General features: G+C 43.6%; 1 protein-coding gene across 1 annotated transcript in view; it reads left to right on the plus strand.

Moving 5' to 3' along the window:
• Nucleotides 1-19,184, plus strand: part of LOC110502669 (transient receptor potential cation channel subfamily M member 1) — a 129,784-nt gene that overhangs the window by 96,643 nt on the left and 13,957 nt on the right. The window contains 3 exon segments of the mRNA XM_036934561.1: nt 742-762; nt 864-1,008; nt 10,838-11,034. Of these exon segments, the coding sequence (XP_036790456.1) occupies nt 742-762; nt 864-1,008; nt 10,838-11,034 (363 nt within the window).

Consider the following 19,184-nt stretch of genomic DNA (forward strand, 5'->3'; position numbering starts at 1 on the left):
TATTTATCCATAATGTGTTTTTGACTCTACCTGATCTCCCAGTAGCACAGGACAGTCTTTGTCTTTACTGGTCTTTCAGCGGCTTAGGACAGTCTTTGACTTCACCTGGTCTCTCAGCAGAACAGGACAGTCTTTGACTTCACCTGGTCTCCCAGCAGCACATGACAGTCTTTGTCTTCACCTGGTCTCCCAGCAGCACAGGACATTCTTTGTCTTCATCTGATCTCCCAACAGCACAGGACAGTCTTTGTATTCACCTGGTCTCCCAGCAGCTTAGGACAGTCTTTGTCTTCACCTGGTCTTTCAGCAGCACAGGACAGTCTTTGTCTTCACCTGGTCTCCCAGCAGCACAGGACAGTCTTTGTCTTCACTGGTCTCCCAGCAGCACAGGACAGTCTTTGTCTTCACCTGGTCTTTCAGCGGCTTAGGACAGTCTTTGACTTCACCTGGTCTTTCAGCAGCACAGGACAGTCTTTGTCTTCACCTGGTCTTTCAGCAGCTTAGGACAGTCTTTGTCTTCACCTGGTCTTTCAGCGGCTTAGGACAGTCTTTGACTTCACCTGGTCTCCCAGCAGCACAGGACAGTCTTTGACTTCACCTGGTCTCCCAGCAGCACAGGACAGTCTTTGACCTCACGTGCACCTGGTCTTGACCATGACATAAGTATGTTGTTGTCTTTGTATTCATGCCTTTTATTCTGCCTCTCTGTCTTTATTTCCTTATTTCTGGAACTGCTTCAAGTCTATGCAATGGAAATCAACCGTGAGTATTCTTCAATAAGTTGTTTATTTTCAAAGTGGCAATGTGGAGAGTGTTATTTTGAATACTAAAGCATTCTTGTTCTTCTTCCGCTAACCTCCTAGCGCCGTGTGGTGAGAACCTGTACGATGAGGATGGTAAGAAGCTGCCTCCGTGTATCCCTGGAGCCTGGCTGACCCCGGCCATCATGGCCTGTTATTTACTGGTGGCCAACATCCTGCTGGTCAACCTGTTGATTGCTGTCTTCAAGTAAGTTGACATAAACAGGAACATTTTTACATTGCCATGTTGACAACTAGTCTCTTGTGACAGCTAGCTAGCTGGCGCAGGAAATATTTGACTCTGGGTTCCGAGATTAGTACAAACGTTGGACACAAGTTATTAGTACTTACTGTGTCTGACCTCAGGGATGTAGGCTTGTTTCTTCCATGTAAACAACAGCAGAAACTCACGCCCTACAGATAACTTTGTCTTTAGGAAACTCTCATGAGATGGCCACAACTACACCACACCTACACACCCTACAGATAACTTTGTCTTTAGAAAACTCTCATGAGGTTGCCACATCTACACCTATCTTTGTTTTGCGGAGGTTAGTTGGTTAGCTAGTCAACCCAGTCAAAACTCTTCTATGTCCTTGCACCCAAATGGTGGAACCTGCTTCCCTTGGTGCTAGAACAGCAGAGTCCCTAGTCTGGCTGACACCAGTCTTTCTGACTTGAGAGTCTGGAAAGGCAGCTTTGATGTGTTGGCACGAAGCATCGATAATGAAGGGGCTGTGGCCTCAGACTTCAAGGCTACACCCTACGCTGGTTGGATAGCCCCGATTTGAATTGAACGAATCATGATCTATTATTTTACATAGGACCGCCCCAGCCCTTCTGCTTCAGCCAGCCCTTCCGGGATAAGCAAACACAGTAGCTTGCTAGCTAAAGCAAACCTTCTAAGTTCGGACATCGTTTGTTGCTAAGATCATGAATAAGGCACATAAATCATCATTTTCAAAACGTTATAAAAACCTGTCTACACTAAAATGAGTGACATTAGACAACTGCCACCTGTTAAACGTTACCGTCCTTTGACTAGTAAGTAGGTACTAATGTTAGCTAGCATAGCTAATTTTAGCTTGCATTGTTAAGCCCATAGAAAGCCAGACAGCTAATAACTTTAGCTTGCTTGCTAACAACTTGAAATTGGCTAGCTAATAAAATGTATGTTTTAGTTATACATGTTAGTTTAATTAGTTAGCTAATTATAGATTGAACATTTCCTTACTGCAATGAAGTTACACATTTTCCTTCTTGGATGTCCTCTGTTTAATTAAATAGTAGGGCAATGATGTGAATTACCCATGCATTCTAGCTAGCTACTATTGTACTACCCATGTTCACTTCTGGCAAGTTTCCCACTGCCCCCAATTTTGTCAATGCATGAACAAAAAAAATCAAAGCTAAATATTGTTTTATTTGTCAAATGCGCCGAATAAAATAGGTGTAGACCTTGCCTTACTGACAAGCCCACAACGAAGAGTAATGAAACTAGGGGGCACTATTTTCATTTTTGGAAAAATAACGTTCCCAAAGTAAACGGGCTATTTTGTCAAGACAAGATGATAGAATATGCATATAATTGACAGCTTAGGATAGAAAACACTCTAAAGTTTCCAGAACTGTAAAAATATTGACTCATGTTTTGAAAGCTCTGCGTTCCTATGCGTCCCTATTGAGCAGTGAATGGGCTATCAGCCAGATTCCTTTTTCTACGTACTCCCCAAGGTGTCCACATCCTTTTGACCTAGTTTCACGCCTTTATGTTGAAGAATGAGCGTAAACAAAGTGTCCGGCTGAGGGCTCTCAGAGTAATTCTTGCGTAATAGACAGAGGTAGCTATTTTTCCTCCCGTTCCTACTGAAAATACAGCTGTCCCGGTGAATATATTATCGAATAGATATTTGAAAAACACCTTGAGGATTGATTATAAACAACGTTTGCCATGTTTCTGTCGATATTATGCCATGACCGCAATTTCCGGTCGAATTCTCAGCCAAACGTGAAGAACTAACAGAGTTATTTCGGGTACAAAAATAATATTTTGGGAAAAAAGGAACATGTGCTATGTAACTGGGAGTCTTGTGAGTGAAAACATCCAAAGCTCATCAATGTAAACTATTTAATTTTGTGACCAGGTTGCCTGCTGCTAGCTAAAAAATAAGGGGTTAATGCAAATAGTCCGGGTAGCAATTTGATTAACTGTTCAGCAGTCCCACTTCTTAATGGCTTCCTCTGAAACTGCCTGTTATAGAGGTACCGGATGACAGGAAGCTCGGCCCCAGTGATTTACTGGGCTTTACACATTACCCTCTTTAGCGCTTTTCGGTCAGATTCAAGCAGTTTCCATACCAAGCGGTGATGCAACCAGTCAAGATTCTCTCGATGGTGCAACTGTAGAACTTTTTGAGGATCATGCCACATTTTTCAGCCTCCTGAGAAGATGTTTTATTTCTACTTTGCACATTCTTCCACTGTAAATCTACCATTCCAGTGTTTTACTTGCTATATTGTATTTACTTTGCCACCATGGCCTTTTTTTGCCTTTACCTCCCTTATCTCACCTCATTTGCTCACATCGTATATAGACTTGTTTATACTGTATTATTGACTGTATGTTTGTTTTACTCCATGTGTAACTCTGTGTCATTGTATGTGTCGAATTGCTTTGCTTTATCTTGGCCAGGTCGCAATTGTAAATGAGAACTTGTTCTCAACTTGCCTACCTGGTTAAATAAAGGTGAAATTAAAAATAAATGTATATATTGTCATGCACTCTTCACAATGATAGGTCCTTAGTGATGTGGATACCGAGAAACTTGAAGCTCTCGACCCTCTCCACTACAGCCCTATTGATGATAATTGGGGCATGCTCAGCCCTCCTTTTCCTGTAGTACACAATCAGCTCCTTCGTCTTCCTCACGCTGACGGAGAGGTTGTTGTCCTGGCACCACACTGCCAGGTCTCTGATCACCTCCCTATAGGCTGTCTCATCGTTGTAGGTGATCAGGCCTACCACAGTCGTGTCGTCAGCAAACATAATTGATGGTGTTGGAGTCGTGCTTGGCCACGTAGTCATTGGTGAACAGGGAGAACAGGAGGAGACTAAGCACTCACCCCTGAGGGGCCCCTGTGTTGAAGATCAGCATGGTAGATGTGTTGTTGCTTAACCTTACCAACTGGTGGCGGCCCGGCAGGAAGTCCAGAATCCAGTTGCAGAGGGGAGTGTGCAGTACCAGGGTCCTTAGCTTAGTGATGAGATTGGAGGGTACTATGTTGTTGAATGACCCATAAGGTCAAAGTGGAATTTTGTTTGTAGAACATTTTTTAAATGAATATCAAAAATTAAGCTGAAGTGTCTTGAGTCAATAAGTATCCAACACCTTTTCTATGGCAAGTCCAATAGTTTGGTTAAACAGTACAAATCTGACTTACGCAGACAGATCAAGATGGCGAAACACAAGTATAGAGAGAAACTGGAGGAGCAATTCAACTGGTCAGACACAAGGTGTATATGACAGGGGCTCCTCACGATCACGGGTTAAAAAATAATTCCAGCCACATCACGGTCACCAATGCCACTCTTGCGGAAGAGCTGAACACCTTTTTCTCATGATTCGAGCACAATGACCCTGAGCTGCCGAGGAGACAGCACAATGACCCCGAGCTGCCGAGGAGACAGCACAATGACCCCGAGCTGCCATGGATGCAGCACAATGACCCCGAGCTGCCGAGGGGGCAGCACAATGACCCCGAGCTGCCGACGATGACAACGTGGGGTACACACTAAAAGTCTCCACTGAGGACGTATGGAAGTAATTCAAATGTTTTAGCCGGTTGGCATCTCTAGCCATGCCCTTAGAGCAGACCAGATGGTTGTTATATTCTCTGACATTTTCAATCTCTCCCTAGCTCAGGCCACTATATCCACCTGCTTCAAGATGTCCGCTATCATCCATGTGCCCAAGAAATGGAGGTAACTGAACTGAATGACAACCGTCCAGTAGCGGTCACTTCCGTTTTCATGAAGTACCAAAGGGTGCGTCCTAAGTTCCCTCCTGCATTCCCTGTATACCCATGACTGCTTGGCCTCATACAGTTCCAGCCCCATCATCAAGTTCGCTGGCGACACAATAGTAGCAGGCCTGATCACTGACGACGATGAGACCGCCTACAGGGAGGAGGAGGTCAAAGACCTGGCAGTGTGGAGCCAGGACAACAACCTCTCCCCCAACATTAGTAAGACAAAGGAACTAATTGTGGACTACAGGAAACGGAGGGCCGAACACGACCAAGGGGCTGTAGTAGAGAGGGTTGAAAGTTTCAATTTCCTTGGTGTCCACATCGCTAAGGACCTATCATGGTCCAAACAGCTCCCAGCTGAGGCGTGGGAGCTCAACGAGCCGGCTGAGGTGTGGGACCCCGACGAGCTGGCTGAGGCATGACTTGGGGTGGGAGCCTGTCGAGCCAACCGAGGCAAGGGAACCTCTTGAGCCAGCTAAGGTGTGGAAGCCTGACGAGCCAGCTGTGGTAGCCCCGGTTCCTTTGGCAGCGGCACCCGGACCCGACATCACCAGCTAAACAAAAAACGAAACTCCCCGATGCCTCCAATATTTGTGTCAGCATTCTGTGAGGAACGATACTGGGAGACGCAAAGAAATTAAAGGGATTGAGTACAGTAGTATAGACCACCCGGTCTATTTACATTGACCACCCTTATTAATTAATTAATTAATCTTAATTGTATAGCACCGACTCCCTTGCACTCACTAGACTCTACCCACTCACACATACTACACCGCACTCCAACACACACCTTCTACAGTCGTGGCCAAAAGTTTTGAAAATGACACAAATATAAATTTTCACAAAGTCTGTTGCCTCAGTTGTTTGATGGCAATTTGCATATACTCCAGGGGTGGCAGGGTAGCCTAGTGGTTAGAGCGGTGGACTAGTAACCGGAAGGTTACAAGTTCAAATCCCCGAGCTGACAAGGTACAAATCTGTCGTTCTGCCCCTGAACTGGCAGTTAACCCACTGTTCCTAGGCCGTAATTGAAAATAAGAATTTGTTCTTAACTGACTTGCCTAGTTAAATAAAGGTACAAAAAAATATATATATGTTATGAAGAGTGAACAGATTAATTGCAAAGTCCCTCTTTGCCATGCAAATGAACTGAATCCCCCAAAAACACTTCCACTGCATTTCAGCCCTGCCACAAAAGGACCAGCTGACATCATGTCAGAGATTCTCGCGTTAACACTGTTGATGAGGACAACGCTGGAGATCATGCTGATTGAGTTCGAATAACAGACTGGAAGCTTCAAAAGGAGGGTGGTGCTTGGAATCATTGTTCTTCTTCTGTCAATCATGGTTACATTTGCACAAAAGGGCAAGGATATTGCTGCCAGTAAGATTGCACCTAAATCAACCATTTATCAGATCATCAAGAACTTCAAGGAGAGCGGTGCAATTGTTGTGAAGAAGGATTCAGGGCGCCCAAGAAAGTCCAGCAAGCGCCAGGACCGTCTCCTAAAGTTGATTCAGCTGCAGGATCGGGGCACCACCAGTACAGAGCTTGCTCAGGAATGGCAGCAGGCAGGTGTGAGTGCATCTGCATGCACAGTGAGGTCGAAGACTTTTGGAGGATGGCCTGGTGTCAAGAAGGGCAGCAAAGAAGCCACTTCTCTCCAGCAAAAACATTGGGGACAGACTGATATTCTGCAAAAGGCACAGGGATTGGACTGCTGAGGACTGGGGTAAAGTCATTTTCTCTGATGAATACCCTTTCCGATTGTTTGGGGCATCCGGAAAAAAGAACACAGCCATGAAAACACATCCTCTGAGAGCAACTTCTCCCAACCATCCAGAAACAATTTGGTGACGAACAATGCATTTTCCAGCATGATGGAGCACCTTGCCATAAGGCAAAAGTGATAACTAAATGGCTCAGGGAACAAAACATTTATATTTTGGGTTCATGGCCAGGAAACTAACCAGAACTTAATCCCATTAAGAACTTGTGGTCAATCCTCAAGAGGCTGGTGGACAAACAAAACCCACAAATTCTGACAAACTCCAAGCATTGATTATGCTAGAATGGGCTGCCATCAGTCAGGATGTGGCCCAGAAGTTAATTGACAGCATGCCAGGGCGGATTGCAGAGGTCTTGAAATAGAAGGGTCAACACTGCAAATATTGACTCTTTGCATCAACTTCATGTAATTGTCAATAAAAGCCTTTGACACTTATGAAATGCTTGTAATTATACTTCAGTATTCCATAGTATCATTGACAAAAATATCTAAAGACACTGAAGCAGCAAACTTTGTGGAAATTAATATTTGTGTCATTCTCAAAACCTTTTGCCACGACTGTGCTCACACACACACACACACACACACACACACAGAAACACTCATATTAATGCCACACACACTCACACATGCTGCTCTGCTTATTGTGTTCCTTATTGACTAGTCTTTTATAGCCCTACCCACGTACTGTATTACCTCAATTACCTCGTACCTCTGCAGATTGACTTAGTACTGGTACTCCTTGTGTATAGCCATGTTATTACCTGGTACTCCCTGTATATAGCCATGTTATTACCTGGGACTCCCTGTATATAGCCATGTTATTACCTGGTACTCCCTGTATATAGCCATGTTATTACCTGGTACTCCATGTATATAGCCATGTTATTACCTGGTACTCCCTGTATATAGCCATCTTATTACCGGGTACTCCCTGTATATAGCCATGTTATTACCTGGTACTCCCTGTATATAGCCATGTTATTACCTGGTACTCCCTGTATATAGCCATGTTATTACCTGGTACTCCCTGTATATAGCCATGTTATTACCTGTTACTCCATGTATATAGCCATGTTATTACCTGGTACTCCCTGTATATAGCCATGTTATTACCTGGGACTCCCTGTATATAGCCATGTTATTACCTGGTACTCCCTGTATATAGCCATGTTATTACCTGGTACTCCTTGTATATAGACATGTTATTACCTGGTTCTCCTTGTATATAGACATGTTATTACCTGGTTCTCCTTGTGTATAGCCATGTTATTACCTGGTACTCCCTGTATATAAACATGTTATTACCTGGTACTCCCTGTATATAACAATTTTATTACCTGGTACTCCCTGTATATAGCCATGTTATTACCTGGTTCTCCTTGTGTATAGCCATGTTATTACCTGGTATGCCTTGTATATAGCCATGTTATTACCTGGTATGCCTTGTATATAGCCATGTTATTACCTGGTACTTCCTCTATATAGCCATGTTATTACCTGGTACTCCCTGTATATAACCATGTTATTACCTGGTACTCCTTGTATATAACCATGTTATTACCTGGTACTCCCTGTATATAGCCATGTTATTACCTGGTTCTCCTTGTGTATAGCCATGTTATTACCTGGTATGCCTTGTATATAGCCATGTTATTACCTGGTACTTCCTCTATATAGCCATGTTATTTTTTTTAATGGTTTTACTTGTTTATTTTTTATATTTGTCTTACTTTTTAATGCTACACTGTTGCCCATGGGCTCGTAAGGAAGCATTCCACTGTAAAGTCTACTCTTGTTGTATTCGACTCATGTGACCAATATCATTTTGAGTTGTGACCTCTACAGAAAGATACTATTGTTAGAGTGCAGACTGTGATAAAAAGTAGGCTATAGACTTGTAATTCCCATCCTCACTCAGAATACATGTATAGTTGGTAACAATATATTTGAATACTATGCTACAGTAGCAGTTCTAGCATAAGACAATGTTACGTGTGGGGTTCCCAAAGTACTTTCTCTAATGCCTCTTTCAGCCCTCATGCTGCCTGTCCCCAGTCATTTCTGATGCAGTTATATCACTTTATTTAGGTTAATCAATGTCTTATAGGCCTATCATGCGAATACCTCATGCAAACAAACACTTCTTACATTTATACAGATACAAAACTTTCAATCAATAATTCACTGTTGCAACCGTCACCATAATTTCCATTCTGACATTACATGTATCCATCTCAGTGCCATTCTTTACTGTCAAAGTACAGTTCTAGGTCATTGTACCGTAGGTAGATTGCATTGATCATCGTAGGTGGAAGAAGGAGAGGACCAAGGTGCAGCGTGGTACGTTTTCATTATCTTTTAATTACACTGAACACTAGAACAAAAATATCAAAACGGAACAAACAAAACAGTCCTGTCAGGGACAGAGACAGAAAACAACTACCCACAAACACAGGTGGGAACAGGCTACCTAAGTTTGGTTCTCAATCAGAGACAACGATTGACAGCTGCCTCTGATTGGGAACCAATACGGGCCAAACACATAGAAATACAAACATAGAATGCCCACCCCAACTCACAACCTGACCAACCTAAAATAGAGACATAAAAAAAGGAACTAAGGTCAGGACCTGACATAGATCAAATTAAGGTTTAGGTAGATAGGACATATGGACTTCATCCACAAAGATTCAAATGATTTTAGAACTGTATAGGACTGAGACTAACTCGCTGTCTACTAGCACGGACTCTGCTGATAGCTACTTTGAGGAAAAATGTACTTACTATGACTGTGATATGTGGTTGTCCCACCTAGCTATCTTAAAACCTCTACGGGATCGGTGTCCCCCGGCTGGATGGTTGAGCTGACATAGGCTAATGCGATTAGCATGAGGTTGTAAGTAAGTAAGTGTAAGTGTTCATCTAACTGCACTGTCCAATTTACAGTCGCTATTATAGTGAAATAATACCATGTTATTGTTTGAGGAAGGTGCACAGTTATGAACATTTATTAATAAACCAATTAAGCACATTTGGGCAGTCTTGATACAACATTTTGAACATACATATAATGGTTCATTGCATCAGTCTAAAACTTTGCGCGCACACTACTGCCATCTAGTGGCCAAAATCTAAATTGCCCCTTAACTGGAATAATACATTGTGTCCTTTCTCTTGCATTTCAAAGATGGTTATTAAAAAAATTAAATGTATGTTTTTTTCTTTGGAATATCTTTTACCAGATCTAATGTGTGAAAACCATGGTATGGTTGGTATGGAAAGCCATGGTATCAATAATATGCATTTGTATGTCATTTTAGGAGAACATTCTAAAAACGGGTCCGATCCTATCAAGATAAATGCACTAAGTCTCTCTGGATAAGAGCATCTGCTAAATGCCTAAAATGTAAATGTAAAATGTCTTCCCCAACCAGCTCTCTGGACTTCTGAAGACAAAGTTGCATGAACCCTCCCATATAGTGTTTTTGTCTTCCTCCACAACCACCGCTCTGAGACCCAGAGCTATTGCCTCACGGATGTGGTCCTCTGTCCTTTGCAGCCTTTAGCGGGGACACCACTGTGACTGTTTTCCTAGCTTCTTGAAGACTATAATTAGCTAGCTATACATCCTCCCCTCACACAAAGGCTTGAAATGCTTCAAGTTGCTCCTATTTCAATTAAATCCCGAAATTGGTCATTACAATGTGGCAGTGTCGTCTCGATCACCGTTTCAGAAAAGGTCCAGAGTTTTTCTTCCCACAGTTTTAGTTCGCTAGAATAGCTAGCCTATCTTTAGCTTGGCTTGTTTACCTCTCTAGTGGGGGCCTAGCATGCAAATAGCGTGCATATGAGAACCAGACAAAAAGTTGCAAAAAATTTGAGCTAACTTCCACTTTTACAAGCCTGAGTTATCAGACCAGTGAGTCACAGCTCACTGTTTAGTCACGTGGGTCGCTCGTCTCTGGCCATCGTCAAAAACCTCTTCAAATAGTATCTAAAATAAGACATCTGTCTTATTCCCCCCCATCTTGCAAGGTTAGGTAGAGTTAGGGTCAGAGTTAGTGTTAGTCAGGGTTAGTTAGGGTCAGGGTTAAGTTAAGTTAGGGTCAGGGTTAGTTAGCGCCAAGGTTAGTGTTAGTTAGGGCCAGGGTTAGGATTAGTTAGAGTCAGGGTTAGCTATAACTCTACTGACCTGTACCTCCTCTCCCACAGCAACACTTTTATGGAGGTGAAGGCCATCTCCAACCAGATCTGGAAGTTCCAGAGATATCAGCTGATTATGATCTTCCATGACCGTCCAATCCTCCCTCCGCCCCTCATCGTGTTCAGTCACCTCTACCTCCTGTTCAGAAGCTTTCGCTGCACCAAGAAGAATGATGGAGATCTGAATGAGAAGGACAGAGGACTCAGTGAGTGTATTTTTCATTAAAGTAACTAGAGTAGCATTGAAAAAACTCCTAGTCAGGGATGTTTACTAAAAGTTCCACCAATGATCCTTAGTGCATAGTTCTTTAAAGAGTGATGTAGATATTTTCAGTCAAGTGAATTACAAAGAAGAGTGCATACTGGACGGCAAACTCTGAACACTTTTGCCATCATAGTGTGGTGCTAGTGCATCAATGCGAAGTAAGTTGCCTGTTCCAGCCAACCATTGTCATGCTCAGGGGTGCAACTTTGGTTTTAGAAGTGGGGTGGACATAACCTGGCAGGGCTTCTGAAGGTCTTCCCTTAGAATTTTCTGGGCATCTAAAGCTTGTTTCCTGCATTTCTACATAATCTAAAATGACCGTTTTGGGATTATTTTTGGGTCACGTTTATTTTAAATAAGAATAGAATATGTTTAGGACTTAAAAAGAACACCCGCCACCTGCAAAATGTGGGTAGATGTTGGTGTGTAAGATGTTTATTTCCCTATGCACGTCAAGACCACATAAGGGCTCCACAGTGCGAGCATTTTACTCTCGTTTGCAAATAATAAGTCAAGTATGATCACATTTATAGTAAAATAAAGTATTTCTGCTGTTTTGTTTCCTAGCTGGTAAAGTAATCGCACAATGTCAAAAAAACTATGAATCCTATATAGCCTATCCCACTTCACGCTGCAACACTGCCTGGTTGGAGTCTGTGCACACATTTTTAGAAGCAAACAGGCATAAAAGTTTGTCTAATTTCAAATCAAATGTTATTTGTCACATGTGCAGACCTTACATTGAAATGCTTACTTACAAGCCAACAATTATTTAAGAAGTAAAAAAAAAATGTGTTATTAACAGCTTCTACCCTGAACAGCTAATCAAAGGGTTACCCAGACCCTTCTTTCATGCTGTTGCTACTCTCTGTTCATTATCTATACATGGTCATTTTAATGCTACCTACATGTACATATTACCTCAATTACCTCGACTAACCGGTGTCCCTGCACATTGACTCTGTACTGGTACCCCCTGTATATAACCTCGCTATTGTTATTTTACTGCTGCTGTTGAATTATGTTACTTTTATTTTACATTTTTCTACTTATCTATTTTTTACTTATTTTCTTGACGCTACCAAAACCTGTAGCGGGATACTTTCCGTCTGAAACCGCTGAATAGCATAGCGCAACAGTCAAATAATATTACTAGAAAATATTCATATTCATGAAATCACAAGTGCAATATTTTGAAACACAGCTTAGCCTTTTGTTAGTCACCCTGTCGTCTCAGATTTTGAAATTATGCTTTACAGCGAAAGCAATCCAAGCGTTTGTGTAAGTTTATCGATAGCCTAGCATAGCATTATGTACACTAAGCATCAGGAAGCTTGGTCACGAAAATCAGAAAAGCAATCTAATTAACCGTTTACCTTTGATGATCTTTGATGATCTTCGGTTTTCACTCACGAGACTCCCAGTTACACAGCAAATGTTCCTTTTGTTCCATAAAGATTATTTTTATACCCAAAATACCGACGTTTGTTTGTTGCGTTATGTTCAGAAATCCACAGGAAAGAGCGGTCACGACAACGCAGACGGAAATTCCAAATAGTCTTCATAATGTCCACAGAAACATGTCAAACGTTTTTTATAATCACTCCTCAGGTAGTTTTTAAAATATATATTCGATAATATATCAACCGAGTGTGTAGATTTTTCCATAACAGCGGGAGGAACAATGGCCTGTTTACTCAATTGCGCACCAACTCACTTTGAGAGCCCCCACCTCTCCACTTACGCAATGTGATCCTTCACGCTCATTTTTCAAAATAAAAGCCTGAAGCCATAGAAAAAGGAATCTTGTTGATATCCTTTTAACATCGTCACTCCACTTTATTAATCTGTTGTCTTGCTTAGTTTCCATTCTCTTCTTGGCTCAGACATTGGGGTATAGATTATATTGGTGGCGTAACATGCACACTCCTACTGGTGCATATAACTGATTAGCTAAAGTTCCTGTCCAAAGGTCTTCACAAGTTCAGGCCAATGTTATCTATGTATGATTAACCCATGTGCATGTCCAAGATCAGATATGGCTCAGACCAGTCACACCTTGTTGGTCTACCTTGCCTCATCCATACAGATTTAGCTTACGTTCTGTTTCTTACATGTCTAATGGTTAATCCGATGTTGATCTAGCTTTGTACACTCACATGGCCTCAGCCTTAATTATGCTTACACATGTCTAATATTTAAACTTATATAGATTCCTCTTTCTACTTCAAAGAGAACAGTATATGTACTGAAAAATCACCAGATGACTGGAAAATCTCTAACAGCAGTTGGTCAACGCATGCTCAGAGTACACGTCCTGGTAATCCGTCTGGCCCTGCGTTCTTGTGAAGGTTGACCTGTTGAAAGGTTTAACTCACATCGTCTATGGAGAGCATGATCACACAGTCATCCTGAACATCTGATGCTCTCATGCATGCGTCAGTTTTGCTTGCCTCGAAGCAAGCATAGAAGTTATTTAGCTTGTCTGGTAGGCTCGTGTCACTGGGCAGCGTGCGACTGTGCTTCCCTTTGTAGTCTAATAGTTTGTAAGCCCTGCCACATTTGACAAGCGTCAGAGCCGGTGTACTACGATTCATTCTTAGCGATTCATTCTCAGAGTGCATAGCGGGATTTCTTATAAGCATCTGGGTTAGAATTCCGCTCCTTGAAAGCGGCAGCTCTGCCCTTAAGCTCAGTGAGAGTATTGCCTGTTAACCATGGCTTGCGGTATGTACGTACAGTCACTGTGGGGACGATGTCATTGATGCATTGATGAAGCCAGTGACAGATGTGTACTCAATGCCATCGGAAGAATCCTGGAACATATTCGAGTCTGTGCTAGCAATACAGTCCTGTAGCTTAGCATCTGCGTCATCTGACGACTTCTTCATTGGTGCTTCCTGCATTAGATTCTGGTTGTACATTTAACATGTTGGTAGAAGTTACGTAAAAGGTCAAATGTATTAATGTTTCCCTTCCTTAATGTCCCCGGCCACTAGGAGCGCCGCCTAAGGATGAGCATTTCCTGTTTGCTTACGTCCTTACACAGCTCATTGAGTGCACTTTTAGTGCCAACATCAGTTTGTGGTGGTAAACAGACAGCTACGAAAAATATAGATGAAAACTCTTGTTAAAATAGCTTATCATGAGATACTCTACCTCAGGTGAGCAAAAACTTAAGACTTCCTTAATATTAGATTTCATGCACCAGCTGTTGTTTACAAATATACACAGACGCCACCCTGTTCTATCTTGCCGATGGACCGACAACTCAGCCAGCTGTATGTTATTCATGTCGTCGTTCAGCCACGACTCTGTCCAACATATTACAGTTTTGAATGTCCCGTTGGTAGGTAGGATATTCGTGATCGTGTCTCGTCTATTTTGTTATCCAATGATTGTATGTTGGCTAATAGGACAAATGGTAGAGGCAGATTACCCACTTGCCATCGGAGTCTTACAAGGCACTCTGACCTACGTCCCTGATATCTCCATCTCATTCTCCTAACAATGACTGGAATGTGGGCTTAATCGGGTATCTGAAATAAATATTTTGTGTCTGACTCATTAAAGAAAAATCTTTGTCCAGTACGAGGTGAGTAATCACCGTCCTAATATCTAGAAGCTCTTTTCGGTCATAAGCAACGGTGGCAGAAACATTATGTACAAAATACATTACAAATAACGGGAAAAAACACAATAGCACAATTTGTTAGGAGACCGTAAAATGGCAGTCTCCTCTGGCGCCAAAATGACTATCATTATCCTTTCCACCATTACCAACCCTAGTACTACAATTCACGGCTGTGTGTTTGCTAGTTGCAATAAAATAGTGACTTGAGAATGTTTCGTGACCGGGGACACATGTCGATTGTCTCTAGTGTAAACTTCTCAGAGTTCTCCAACCACCAGGTGGTGCTCTTTTTCATGGTCCTTTGAGATGGGTTAGAGACAATTACCCTGGAGAAATGACCAATTGTGAACAGCTCCAAGCACTGTTCAATCCCCAATCCTCAGAAGACTCTGCCTAGATACTGGTACGAGCAACCCTTTCAGACCATGTGGACCTCTACGCCCATGCCTGGACAGGGTCTGCTCCCGGTCTGCCCCCCACCACATCAGTGGGACCTACCTAGGACAGTCACGACTCGGCTAAGGTGTGCCCTTCCAGAGGATGGTCACTCTGCCCCTCAGAACCTCCCCCGTCACCAATCTACTTTGAACCTGCTACTGGTTACTCAGCTCCAGCATACAAAGATGACAGTAGGGAGTTTGTTCACCACAAGATGGCCTTGATTACCATTTCATCCTCGTCTGGGAGCAACCGGTTATGTTCCACCACTTAAGCTGCTGAACGCCTAGCTTATAGCCACACCTCCATGACCCGGCACCATACACCGCAGCCATGTCACACCTCCATGTTCCGGTGCCATAAACTGATGCCATGGCACATCTCCAGCTTCTGTTTCGTGAAGAAGTAGAAGGAGGGAGGTCTCCGCCCTGTATCGATTACCAGACACTGAATAAGGCTACTGTTAAATTCAGTTATCCCCTGCTTCTCATACCCACTATGATCAAACAGATGCATGGTACTCAGTACTTTACCAAATTGGATTTACGAGGTGCCTACAACCTGGTGCCCATCAGAGAGGGGGGTGAATGGAAGAACGGGTACTGCGAATACAGGGTAATGCCCTACGGCCTGACAAATGCACCCTCTGTGTTTCATTAACGAGGTGTTTAGAGACATGTTCAGTCGCTGTGGGTCGCTGTAGTGGTAGTAGTGGTGTACATAGACAACATCTTGGTGTGCTCCACTACAAGCGAGCAACATGTCTCTCATGTCAGGTCCGTTTTGGAAAGGTTGATAGGTTGACCTGTACGCCAAGGTGGAGAAGTGCCTTTTCTTCCAGCAGTTGTTCTCCTTCCTAGGCTATTGGATATCCACCGTGGGAGTGGAGATGGAAGAGCAGAGGGTCAGTGTAGTACGGTTGTGGCCTGTTCCACCCAACATCAAGGCGGTGCAGCGCTTCCTTGGTTTTGCCAAATATTTCAGGCACTTCATTAGGGGTTTCAGCACAGTGGTGGCCCCTCTCACCTCCCTCCTGAAGGGAGGTCCTTGACAGCTGCTCTGGACTGGGGAGGCCAACAAAACCTATGCGCTCAAGGAACGTTTTACTAATGAACCTGTTCTGGCTCAACCTGACCCATCTCTGCCCTTCATTGTGGAGATGGACGCCTCCAAGTTTGGAGTAGGGGCTGTTCTCTCCCAACGCACTGAATCACCACCTAAACTCCATCCATGCACCTTCTACTCACAGAAGCTGTCTCCCACAGAGTGGAATTACGACGTGGGGGATTGTGAGTTGTTGGCCGTCAAGAAGGCGCTGAAAGCATAGCGGCACAGGCTGGAGGATGCTTAACACCCATTCCTTGTCTGGATGGAAAACAGGAACTTGGACTGCATTCGAGCAGCGAAGAGGCTGAAACCGCGTCAGGCCAGATGGGCCCTATTTTTCCCCAGGTTTGACTTTACCCTCTTCTACCGGCCCGGGATCAAAGAATGATAAAGCCAATGTGTTGTCCCGGGTGCATGACACAGAGGAGTAGAGGGAGAAATTGACACCCATTATTCCCCTGTCCCACATTGTGGCTCCTGTCGTGTGGAATGTGGACAAGGACATCCATCGAGCCCTGCGACACTGAGCCCTCAACTGCACACCATCCTGAGGGGCGTATCTAAGTGCCCTCTGACTCACCTGGGCACACACAGCACCTGTGTCGGGGCACCCGGGTATAACTCGTACTATCGATTGTCTCTCCACCAAGCACTGGTGAATCAACTTGGCCCGGGATGTCCGGGTTTGCATTTCTTCCTGCTCCACCTGCGCACAGAGCAAGACACCTAGACACCTCCTCTATGGCAAACTCCACCCGCTGCAGGTTCCACAATGACCCTGGTCCCATCTCTCCGTGGACTATGTCACAGACCTTCCCCCTCTGAGGGGCACACCACCATCCTGGTTGTTGTGGACTGGTTTTCCAAAGCCTGTCATTTGATTCCTCTACCTGGTGTCCCTACAGCCCTGCAGACTACAGAGGCTCTCTTCACTACAGGATCCCAGACGACATTGTGTCTGACCGTGGTCCTCAGTTCACCTCCCGTGTCTGGAAGGCCTTAATGGAACGACTGGTTGTCACCGTCAGTCTCACCTCCGAGTACCGTCCCCAATCAAATGGGCAGGTGGAAAGGGTAAATCAGGAACTGGGTAGGTACCTTCGTAGTTACTGTCAGGACCGACTGGGGAGTGAGTTGCATTTCTGCCTTAGGCAGAATACGCACAAAACTCCCTCCGCCAATCCTCCACTAACCGCACACCCTTTCAGTGTGTTCTTGGCTATCAGCCGGCCCTGGCACCGGAGTCAGATCGAGGCTCCTGCGGTGGCCGATGTCAGGCCAATCGTCACCGCAGTGTGGCCCCGGTCTTTCACCCCAGTGACAGGGTCTGGCTTTCTACGAAGGACCTGACCCTCCGCATGCCCTGCCGGAAGCTGTGCCCACAGTTTGTGGGGCCATTCAAAGTCTGGAGGAAAGTCAATGAGGTGTCGTACAGATTACATCTCCCCGCCAATTACCGTATCTCACCCTCATCTCATGCATCTCTCAACCCCGGACTTGTCATCATTACACACACCTGGTTCCAATCCTCACTCTATCACTGTATATACAGTATACTCCCTCTGCCATTGTCGGTCATTGCAAAGTTACTTGTTTTCCTGAGAGGAATCTCTCCAAATATTTCCTGAGTACTTTATAACTTTATATTTAGCATTTTCGGTTCGCCCTCTGCCTTTTTGTTTATGAAGATATATTTGAGCACAACAGCATTTGGGTTTAGTCCCGCTTTGATCTATGGTACTTAAACTCAGTAAATCTAAACGTGTGACTGCCTCCTGCCTAGTCCTCTCTACACCAGTGACAGTGCCGGACATGGATGAGTCTTTGACTGGTTATAATGTTTTTTGATCTGACAGAGTTGGAGGTGTTGCCATATTTACAAAGTACAACTTAATAAATGTTTCTGTATCTCACTGTCCCTAAGCAATTTGAATGTCATGAATTTGGGCCTTGGTAATAATGCCCAACTTACTCTAGTAGGAATGTATCACCCTCCCTTCCTCCCTCAATATGTGCTCGTAGCTGATTGTCTGACTTGCTAACTATATTACACCTGAATTATACATTTTGGACGATCTTAATTATAATTGGTTGATGCCAGCTTCCGAAATATATCTGCATTGAGCTAAATCTAACGCAACTGAACCAACCTGCCCCAACTTCAAACACCCTGAAAATCTTACACTTTCAGATATTATTTTGAGCAACTCCCCTCATAAGTATACAGCCAATGAAATGTTTGCTAATGAGTTCAGTGACCAAATCAAATTTATAGGTCACATACACATGGTTAGCAGATGTTGTTGCAAGTGTAGCGATATGCATGTGCTTCTAGTTCTGACAGGGCTGCAAAATCTAACAAGTAATCTAACAATTCCATAACAACTACCTAATACACACAAAGTAAAGGAATAGAATTAGTTAGAATATATACACATATGAGATGAGTAATGACAGAGCAGCATAGGCAAGATGCAATAGATAATGTAAAATACAGTATATACATATGAGATGAGTAATGGCAGATATGTAAACATTATTAAAGTGGCATTATTAAAGTGACTAGTGATCCATTGTTACGCATGCCTCTTGGAGGGGGCAACGCAACACCCTGATACACTCCTCCCCGTGGAGTGAAAGAGGTATGGGATTGCAGGTGCTGGTAAGGACGACAGAGACAGAATTTTACCATTTACAGGGAATTTATTTCCTTTGCACGTTAATTTGGGGAAAAGGGGCTGGACGGAACCAAAGCAAAGAAAGTTAAAGTTAGAGCCCCCTCTCCCACCTACCCACTACCCACCTATTCTTACCTACCCACCTATTCTTACCTACCCACTTATTCTTACCTACCCACTATCTACCTATTCTTAGCGCTAACTGCATAGCCACTAACCATATCTACATACTAC

Source organism: Oncorhynchus mykiss, chromosome 2 (genome assembly GCF_013265735.2).
Source record: "Oncorhynchus mykiss isolate Arlee chromosome 2, USDA_OmykA_1.1, whole genome shotgun sequence".
Taxonomy (NCBI): domain Eukaryota; kingdom Metazoa; phylum Chordata; class Actinopteri; order Salmoniformes; family Salmonidae; genus Oncorhynchus; species Oncorhynchus mykiss.